The sequence below is a fragment of the Haliotis rubra genome, unplaced genomic scaffold (assembly GCF_003918875.1).
Source record: "Haliotis rubra isolate DU_JTF1 unplaced genomic scaffold, ASM391887v1 Scf26, whole genome shotgun sequence".
NCBI lineage: Eukaryota > Metazoa > Mollusca > Gastropoda > Lepetellida > Haliotidae > Haliotis > Haliotis rubra.
Window position 1 is genome coordinate 218,869 of NW_025766669.1, and position 11,132 is coordinate 230,000.

The 11,132-nt window shown below is 39.6% G+C and overlaps 1 protein-coding gene across 1 annotated transcript in view; it reads left to right on the plus strand.

Moving 5' to 3' along the window:
- Positions 1–698: 698 nt before the first annotated feature.
- LOC124280022 (collagen alpha-4(VI) chain-like) overlaps positions 699–11,132 on the plus strand; it is a 26,998-nt gene continuing 16,564 nt past the window's right edge. Inside the window, exons 1-13 of the mRNA XM_046715900.1 lie at positions 699–833; positions 1,444–1,491; positions 1,832–1,855; positions 2,934–2,966; positions 3,813–3,949; positions 5,322–5,425; positions 6,247–6,566; positions 7,048–7,059; positions 7,544–7,817; positions 8,209–8,498; positions 8,903–8,911; positions 9,344–9,561; positions 10,287–10,623. Coding sequence (XP_046571856.1) covers positions 758–833; positions 1,444–1,491; positions 1,832–1,855; positions 2,934–2,966; positions 3,813–3,949; positions 5,322–5,425; positions 6,247–6,566; positions 7,048–7,059; positions 7,544–7,817; positions 8,209–8,498; positions 8,903–8,911; positions 9,344–9,561; positions 10,287–10,623 — 1,882 coding nt within the window. The 5' untranslated portion in view covers positions 699–757. The remainder of the gene's footprint in view (positions 834–1,443; positions 1,492–1,831; positions 1,856–2,933; positions 2,967–3,812; positions 3,950–5,321; positions 5,426–6,246; positions 6,567–7,047; positions 7,060–7,543; positions 7,818–8,208; positions 8,499–8,902; positions 8,912–9,343; positions 9,562–10,286; positions 10,624–11,132) is intronic.

Below are 11,132 nucleotides of genomic sequence, written 5' to 3' on the forward strand. Positions count from 1 at the left end.
GACACAATGTCCGTCAGTAGCGGATGCTGCCCATTGTATATCATTTTCATTATTATCATTATATTTTCATTATTCATTATTTTCAGTGAACCATGCATATATCCATTTATTTGTTTGTTTGTTGCTTAACACCTAACTCCAGCAATATGACGATGGTCTGTAAATAACTTAGTCTGGACGAGACAATCCAGTGGTTGACAACATGAGCCTCGATGTGCGCAACACGAATACGATGACATGTGTCAACCAAACTTGCGAGCCTGACCACCCGATCCAGGGCCCCGTTTCACAAAGCTATCGTAGCGCTACAACTGTCGTAAGTCTATGTTACATTATAGGAGGTACGACAGTCGTAGCGTTACGATAGCTTTGTGAAACGGGGCGCTGTTTATCACCTCTTACGACAACCATGGCTTGCTGAAGACCACTTTTAAACAGGACCTTCATGGGGCTTTCTGCCATTTACCCAAAATGTGTCAGATCAAATGAACTGACTTTTGTCTGTGGTTGACATTTCATATTCAGACATCCATATTCGGGAATCTGTGGAACGTTGTCCTGGAAGTCATTCAGTTCGAAAAGAACAACGGGTACGTGAGATGAGACACATTAAAACTTAAGCGTGGTTTCAGAGATAAGATACTATTAATCTAAAATGGGCGGGCTTTTGGACTAGATCTGTGCAGATTAAACTGTATACTTATGAGAATCACCAAATGCAAAACTTTCTTCAGACGTGGTTAGTTTGTTGTCCGAGATGGAGCTCCTCGTTTCTATGGTGATTGCTTTGTTGCTGGGGGTAACCAGTGCTCAGACTACTGATGTGACGCCAGGTAAACCCTTTCGATCTTCTTAAGTTTCCCGTATTACACAGTTTTGAGAATTTGTTCTTCACCAGGAAAATGTAATCCCAAATATATCATTAGTTACAGTTGACCACTTTTTGAAAGACATTGGTTCGTCATAGCTTGACATGACGTCTTTGTCAAATTTACACTTATCAAAGGGGTACTCAAAGTACGTGGGCTAGAATATCAATTTTTGTTAAGAATTTTGTTAATAAACATAAAATGTGTCCCATTTAAGGCGCCCTCCAGCTGATATTGCTAGTCTGTTGACAAAGAACAAGACTGGATATGATCCGTTTTAGCCAAACCAAGCACATAGTTTACGAACAGAGGAAAACGTTTAGAAATTTTGAAAGTTCTTGGATATGTAGTAGACTACGTGTATTTCTATGCTTTCATGTTTGGATATTTTCAGGAATCGTTTTTCTGATATTTAAACATGGGCAAGTCTTAAACCCAAGCTGATTTTCACAGTTAACATACAGTAAAAATACGCCTGGGGTCTAATATAATTTGAAGTTGGAAAACCTATTTTAGCCATGCCTATGCACGAATTGAAATTATGTTCAATGGCTTCACTATGTCGTCAATCCAGATGTGTTCACCGTCAATGTTGGAGCATCTCTGACAACTGTTCTCAAAGGTAACATCCATCGTTTTATCAGTTTTGAAATATTAATCAAATATATGCTAACATCCCTGATGCATTTTTGTATGCGTTTGACAATGAATTTGCTACCTGCCATATTTATCAATCCCACTGTGTCCTTAATATCAGTCCTGACTTAAAGTGAAATTGTTTTAAACATTACCTGGAATTGATATGTCCCATGTATCAACTCTGAAATAATATTAACAAGCCAGTGACGGAATACGAATTGTGCATCTTTAATCCATATTCTCATGGAATCCATAGAGTTGCCTAAAACAGTTAGCTGAAATATACACTGATCGTGACTGACATGTCATCATTTTTGTTGCAGCCAGTGGCTCCACCTCAGGATCAGGTATATGTATAGTTTAGATACTTATATACACATACGTAGATAAAATATATATGTACATACGTAACTGAAATATATGGACATAAGTAGATGAAATATATGGACATAAGTAGATGAAATATATGGACATAAAGTAGAGGAAATATATGGACATACGTAGATAAAATATAGGTACATACGTAACTGAAATATATAGACATAAGTAGATGAAATATATGGACATAAGTAGATGAAATATATGGACATACGTAACTGAAATATATGTACATACGTAACTGAAATATATGGACATGAGTAGATGAAATATATGGACATAAGTAAAGGGAATACATCGACATAAGTACATCAAATATATGGACATAAGTAGAGGAAGTATATACAATATTTGGACATAGGTATATGGACATAAATAGATGCACTATGTGTACATAAGTAGAGAAATATATGTACATAAGTACAGGAAATGTATGTTCAACAGCAGAAGAAAATATCAGTAGAGGAAATATGTGTACATACATACATAATATACATGTATATAAATAGATAAAATGTATGTACATAAGTAGATGCAATATATGGACATAAGTGGATGAAATATAGGTACATAAATATATCAGATATATGTGTATAGCTAGATGAAATATATGTATATAAGTAGGTGGAATATATGGACATAAGTAGATAAAAGATAGGTACGTAAATAGATGAAATATATGTGTACATACATACATAATATACATGTATATAAATAGATGAAATGTATGTACATAAGTAGATGCAATATATGGAAATAAGTAGATGAAATATAGGTACATAAATAGATGAAATATATGTATATAAGTTTAAGAAATATATTCTGCTTCGTTATCTTTACTATTCTGTTTCGGTTAAGTGAACCACCATTGTATTACACATTACCTTCATATATGAAGCAAATGTGGATGGTTTTAAAACGATAATGTAACTGTAGACATATGTTCTATTTGTATGATGTTATATATTAAATTAATGTTGGCCTTCTTTTAACATAAACCTGCCAAGACACGAATTTAATAGACCGCTCTACCATTTCTAATTACAGCAGTGACCGCGACCCCGTCAACGGTTACTAAAGGTGGGTCGCGAGCATAAATGTGAAAATATTCTGAGGAATAAAATTCAGCCCAGTCTGTAGCATATCTATTCATGTGTACATCGTTCTTCAAACAGAGCCAATTGCGTAGATCGATGCTCATGCTGTTGATCACTCTATTGTCTGGTCCAGACTCGATTATTTACAGACCGCCGCCATATAGCTGGAATATTGCTGAGTGCGGCGTAAAACTAAACTCACTCACTCACTCAAAAAGAGCTCTGGAAACTGTAGTCAACTGCGTGGTGTGGTGGATAGAGCGTCTGCCCGGAGAGCTGAGGTTCGAACCTCTGCCACCATGTGCCAAACATGTTAAAAGATGGGATTTGTTGTTGCTTTGCCTGGCGCTCAGCAAAAAAGGGATATCGTTGTCGTTAGAATAATGTATTTGAGAGGGGCATGAACGTGAACCTTAAATGGGGACTTTAGTAAAACAGCTACACACACAAGTGCATGCAAGAGGTTTATGGCGTGAAAAATCCGTGAGATTGAATATTGCGCCAGGATCCGGTGATGTGGACTGGAATACCGGCACCTCAACCCTCTCACCGGGTTGGTGTCACCGACGACGTATAGGTCGTGCCCGCTTTCGGACTCTTTGTACTCACTTTCATGTGTATGTGGCCTATGAAGATCGGGTTAGAATCTTCAGTAACCTATGCTTGTCGTAAGAGCTGACTAACGGGATCGGGTGGTTAGGCTCGCTGACTTGGTTGACACATGTCATCGGTTCCCAATTGCGCAAATCTATGCTCATGCTGTTGATCACTGGATTGTCTGAATTCGTTCTACAATGACTACCACTTTCACTACTTCCCTATACCACAGACTGCCATTCACTGCCGGCCGATCTGGTGTTTCTGCTGGACGCTTCAGGCAGCGAGGGCGCCACAAACTTCCAGGACCAATTGACCTTTGTCTCTAATATCGTGGACAAGTTTGACATTGGACCGGACAAAGTACAGGTTGTATACAGACTCAGTATTCATATCCTACACAGTATTTGACCACTGGCCACAGATATGAGTCAGTCAGTCAGTCAGTCAGTCAGATATGGATTTGCTGCTGGTAATTTCACACAAAACCAATGTGTAGACAAAATATTTATCTATTTTTGATAATATAATATTTTGTTCCTTACCAGCCAATAAAATTAAAAGGAAAAATGCTGTGAAATGTTTTCTAAAACAATTTCATGGAAGTCTTATCTGTCTACAAATGCCTCGAGAATACAGTCTCTGCTGACCTTTCTTACAGATAAGATCTGTACATGCATGTTGCATGTAAAAGTTAAAGACTTGTCATTCCTATTGCTCACAACTTCTGGAATGCCTCACAAGCAGTTTAACTTCTGAACGCCTTTAAAAACTATTGGTCAAATATTGTACATTCATAAATACATAGCTGTCTTTGGTGCACTCACACTTATATAAGCATCAACTCGGAGAATTAGAGCTTGTAAATCGTAATTCAATTTATGAGAAAACTATCAAACATTATCGATGTATGATAACCCTCGAGTACACTTCCATTAAATATTACTTAGAATATCAAACAAATTAAGGTCCTTCGTCAGATGCCTTATGAACAATAATAATAAAGCAATAGTTCTTAGGCCATCTGCATCTTTCATGTGAGAAATACATTACAATATTTTAAACATATTTTTCACTCATTGTGTAGTTTATCTTCCGAATTTTTAAGAAATATATCATAGTTAGAGTTTATGTATGTGTTTAGAATGTAATTAGTTCAAGTTGATTTGCTAGCGAAACAATTATTGTTGATAATTTTTCTTATGTTAATAAAGAAAGATAAAACTGACCTTTCTTTTACGAGAGTGCAAGAGTAAAAGTATGTTTGTATCATATCGGGACATATATTTCCACAGAGGCGGAGAATATTGAGATAAGAAAACTATATATTCTTTTTTACGTCGGAATGAAAATTCAGGTGAGACAGGAGCTTGGAACACACATTAAATTACATTTGTGACGTCATTCCATTGTCTGCTCGCTTCATTACTTTTCAGGAATGGAGCGATGTGTACCAGTTTCAAATTTAAGACATCATTTTGTCATTTTGACATATGATTTTGATAACAGAAATATTACCAATACCTTGAATATAATTTAAGTAGCCTCGCAACTCTCCATTCCATAAAAAGCATGGGCCTCGGCTCGATTATTCTTAAGGAATGGAGAGTTACTCGGACATTACCCTCTACATAATACCGACAGCCTTATGAAGAAGTAAATATCACTGTGGGGTTATCGTTATATGTCATGTAGTGTCTTGTATTGTACAACCCATCAAGTAGAGCTACTGTTTGTTAAGGTGAGTGTGGCAACGTTTGCCACCACTGTAGTGAACGCCTTCTGGCTTGATGACTACAAGACCAAAGCTGATGTCCTCAACGCCATCAAGAACATCCCATATACGTGAGTTGTAACCACGAGTAATACAGTCGAATACCGTTATCGAACTTACGGTTAAATCGAAGTAAATACTTGGTCCCTGCATATTCCTTATTTGGTCATCATATTACGTGTATGTCGAACCACAAAGAGATTTCCACGATTTCCAGGTTTCTGTTTGTCAGTGTTCGCAGCGCTGTACGACGGAGCACGCAGCATGAGGTGTTTGCAAGGATTATAAGGAGCATAGTGTTGCAATATACAAGTGCTTAGATGTGTCAAATAATACTGAATAATATTTATGTATCCATTTAAATGAATTGGTCTCAGAAATCTGGACTGGTTATTGTACTAAGTTGCGCAATAGTACGGAACCTAGTCAACATGGAACGAGACTGCTGTGTAATCAATGTTTTGACTTGCAACGTATGACAAATGTTTGTGGACCCTTATCGCTTAGGGCAGTGTGTAATGTTTATCCAACCATATTAGTGAGCCGATGACAATCCCAACCACAAGGCACTGTCTCGTTTGATTGAACCGTAAAGTGTGGCTGTTACTGTCACCCATGAAGATCCGGGTTAGAACTGATCTTCGGGAACCCATGCTTGTCGTAAGAGGCGACTAACGGTCGGGTCAGACCAGCTGACCTGGTTGATGCGTGTCATAGCACCCAATTGCGTAGATCGATGCTCATGATGTCAATCACTGGATTATCCGGCATAGACTCGATTATTTATAGACCGCGATATGGCTGTAATATTGCTCAGAGCGGCGTTAAGCAAAAAACAAAACAAAAAAATACAGTTACTCTCTGTGGCAGCAGCATTTATGTACTCCTGCAGGTCTGGGAATACGGAAACCGGCGATGCTCTGATGCATGCGCTGCAAGAAAGTTTCTCAGACGCCCATGGAGCGCGGAACAACTCCAACAAAATCATTTTTGTTTTGACCGATGGTCAGTCCACGGATCGTAAAAGCACGGCAGATGCAGCTAACAAAATCCACAACACCAACATCCGCGTCATCGCCATCGGCATTGGCAACTCCATCGCCGCTTCGGAACTGGACACTATCGCCAGCGACCAGAAGCATGTGTACCGAGTTGCCAACTTCAGCGGTCTGGCCAGCATTGAGAAGGAGGTGGAACAACAGACATGCAAGAGTGAGTTCCTTATTACTAATGAGTGAGTGAGTGAGTGAATTTCGTTTTACGCCGCACTTAGCAATATTCGAGCTATATGGCGGCTTTCTGTAAAGAATCCAGTGATCGATATTTTGAGCATCGTTCTACGCAATTGGGATACGATGACATGTGTTAACCACGTCAGCGAGCCTGACCACCCGATCCCGTTAGTCGCCTCTTGCGACATCGTATCCCAGTTGCGTAGATCGATGCTCATGATGTTGATCAGTGGATTGTCATTAGTTGATTATTCTACAGAGCGCCGCCAAATAGCTGGCGTATTTCACAAGTTTGCACGTACTCTCAGAATGATTTGATAAAGGAAAGTCATCAACTGAATAATTGTTTTTTTAAACAAAACGAAACAGACATCGTGATATTTAACTCCATTCTGAGAAACATCTAGCTGCCACTACATCTTCCGAATAAAGACTTCAATAAAAACGTTTTTGTGTTTCAGCCGAGGGCTTAAGTAAGTACAAAATAACACCATCGAATATCGGAAGGGAGTAATGTTGTTAAAGTTGAGCCACTGAAGAGGTAATATTCTTTTATACGTGAAATAATGAATATGAATAGATAATGAATTATAGATGGTTCATTTTACTGTATTGAAAATGCATTCATATACATATACATATATTAATATATGTCAACACAGGTATCGTTTAATAACGTCAAATCGTATGTATGGCAATCTACCTTCAGTTGCTGGCGATTATGGCCTGTATTTCTATTGTATTGTCTAACTAGAGATATTTTTAAGTTACATACCAGTTTTAAACATCTAACTGTGATAGGCTAGAGTTGTATTACTGACCTTTGGTGACATTTTCAATGCTATAACATTATATATTATTAACGTATGACCCGTATAAGTCACCATATTGCTGAAATATTGTCCATGTGGCAATACATTTTAACTCACTCACTCAAATAATTTTAAACCAATTCAGTCTGCAAATCGAACCCCGCCGACATCTTGTTCCTCTTGGATGCTTCTGGTTCTGAGGGGTCTTCCAACTTTGATAAGCAGCTCAACTTTGTAAAGAACTTCACGAAGGACTTCACCATCGGCCCTGACGCTGTCCAGATCGCCGTGGCGACTTTCTCCACAACGACAACTCCCGCGTTCTGGTTCGACGACTACGACAATAGCACAGATCTCATGAATGCCATAGACAAGGTCAAATATGTAGGTGGAACCACTCATACAGAGATGGCTCTCAAGTAGGTCGGTCAAATTTATCCTTTTTTCAATAATTGCCCTAATTAAACATAATTGCGTTTGACAGGTGTATGGATTATGGGTTTTATAAAAGGGGACTACTTTTGTTAAGACGGATGGTCTGCCAACGAACGTCTGAATTACAATCATACGTTTATCCCAAGACATCCAAGGTTCAGTTACTTTATACCGCTTATACGAAATATTGTTTGAATTGGGTTTTTATTCGTAAAAATTCGTAACACTGTAGGCCCTATTTGGAAATAAAACATTATCGCTTTTGCAAGTATCATATTCATAAGGTGCTGATGTATGTACAATTGAAAAGATGCTTCAAGTATACTATGCCATACATTGATATATTCTGAGATTATACATGTCCAATTATTTTAGATTAGGAGAAACGGCGTTCACAGCAGCTAACGGTGCCCGGAACAACTCCAACCACCTCATCATCATCCTCACCGACGGCCAGTCAACAGAAAAAGCACAGACCAAAGCATCGGCCAACAGCATCCACGGCGCCGGTACTCAGGTAATCGCCATCGGCATCGGTAGCAGCATTGACCAACAGGAGATTAAAGACATCGCCTCCGGTGACGGCGACCAGAACGCCTTTGCCGTTGCCAACTTTGACGCCCTGCAGACCATCGAGAAGGAGATCCAGACTCAGACGTGTAAAAGTAAGAAAACAAACATGATGTGTTGGAACATACACCCATAAAGTCTGAAGAAAAAAGGTTATCCGAAAACAATTTAACATGGAACAAGAGGCGATGAGATAGCTTATTGGTAAAGAATAATATCATATTCGATTCTACAAGCGAGTCACATATGAATCCAGTCCTTGGTGTAATGGCTGAAATATTGCTACGAAATTCCAGATCCATTTATATGGTGTGTGTAAACTGACTTTGTTACTCAAATTAAGACATAGCCAGGTTTTCATTAACCGATTAAGGCTTCGATTAACATTCAGTCAATAACCTGTCTTCGATCCAGACTAGACCAAACGCTTACGTTGTAACGCCACGAAACACTGCCACGGCCAGCTTTCACTAATGCCCCCTTCTCGTTCTGTTTTCAGCGCAAACAGGTATGTGTTCACTATATGTAAGGAAATGATAAACGTGAGTATGTTATCGTAGTGTTGCGTGTACACGTTTGATCCAAAGTGGTACCAGCACCTTGTGTTTCTAGGAAAGTGTGATCCAAAGTAATACCAATGCCATGATATTCTTGTAAAGATGTGATCCAAAGTGACATAACAACGTATGGCATGGCTTTACAACTTCTTTTTTATTTACAACACGACGTTTCCGGGCTACCTCTTGTCCCTTCATCAGGTGAATTAAGGAATATGGTCACAAGCAACATATATAGTACGTTCAGAGGCCAGTGAGATGGGATTACAGAATGAGATGTAAACTCTGTACATCTCAATCACAACTTAATCTCCTTCATCTCTGTACACCTGAGAGACACATTAACGCCTCTTTTCAAAGCTGTTTTTATACCTGTGTCGTAGCATGCAGCTCGCAGCCGGCGGATGTGGTGTTTCTATTAGACACGTCCAGCAGTGAAGGGTCAACCAACTTCAACAAGCAACTGGACTTTGTCAACAACTTCGCCCGCGAGCTAGAGATCGGTCCCAACAACGTGCAAATAAGTGTCGTGACATTTGCGACGGCCGTCAAGAATGAGTTCTATCTGAACGCCTACAACACAAAAGCCGGACTGCTCAACGTGAGTACAGGCGATGAATGTTGAAACATGATCTGGATGAGTCATTGATGCTTGATGGATTTCGTTAAAAATTCGTATTCTTTCACCCCTAATTTATGAAGAAGCAGCATTCTATAAAAAGAGTATTAATATATTTGATATGATGTTTGGCAAGATCCACTTCATAAGGCGTGATTAGAGTAGAGAGCTTTCGGGATGACATCAAACAAATACTTTAGTATAATCAAGAATATTTTGATGTTTATGTGTATTCCATAGTACCATCAAATCGGAGAATATCTTTGTGATAACCTTTATTACGCGAAGACTGACTGGCTGACTGAGTTTGGTTTTACGCCGCTTTTAGCAATATTCCAGCAATATCACGGCGGGGCACACCAGGAATGGCTTCACTCATTGTACCCATGTGGGGTTTCGAACCCGGGTCTTCTGCGTGACGAGCCAACGCTTTAACCACTAGACTACCCCACCGCCCCAATTACGCGAAGAGACGGTGTTGTACCCTGGTGGTTAAAGCGTTCGCTCGTCACGCTGAAGACCCGGGTTCGATTCTAGACATTGGCAGAATGTGTGAAGCCCACTTCTGGTGTCCCCCGCAGTGATATTGCTGGAATATTGCTAAAAGCGGCGTAAAACTACACTCACTCACTCACACTCACTCATAAACAAGTTTGCTCAATTAAAATATTCAAGATTAAATGGCCTCGATAACGTTTGGTTAACAGGCAGTCCAGAATGTACAGTACCGCCCGGGCTTGACTGCAACAGGGAAGGGACTCAAGTTTGTTGGCGAGAACAGCTTCCTACCACAAAATGGCGGCCGTCCCGGCGCGCAGCAAGTAGTCATTGTCGTCACTGATGGTGAATCTCAGGAGAAGTCAGAGACGGCCAGTGAAGCGGAGAAGGTCCATAAAGCCGGCATCAAGGTCATATCGGTGGGCATCGGTAGCAGCATCGACAACGGAGAGCTCACCGCTCTGGCCAGCAGTCCTGCCTTTGTGTTCAAAGTGGCAGATTTTGATGCTCTGCAGAAGATTGAGACAGAGATACGACAGACTACATGTAAGATGGTTGTGAGTTAACACAGATCGATATACTAGAAACTATATGTAAGATGTTATTGATTAACCCAGGTGGATTTACTAGGAGAAACTACCTGTACGATGGTATTGAGTTAACCCAGATGGATTTACTAGTAGAAACGACCTGTACGATGGTATTGAGTTAAGCCAGATGGATTTACTAGTAGAAACAACATGTACGATGGTATTGAGTTAAGCCAGATGGATTTACTAGTAGAAACTATCTGTACGATGGTATTGAGTTAACCCAGATGGATTTACTACAGTAGAAACTACCTGTACGATGGTATTGAGTTAAGCCAGATGGATTTACTACAGTAGAGAAACTGGATTAACCTGTATCTGTATGGTATTGAGTTAAGCTATCAGATGGATTTACTGGATTTACTAGTAGAAACTACCTGTACGATGGTATTGAGTTAAGCCAGATGGATTTACTAGTAGAAACGACCTGTACGATGGTATTGAGTTAAGCCAGATGGATTTACT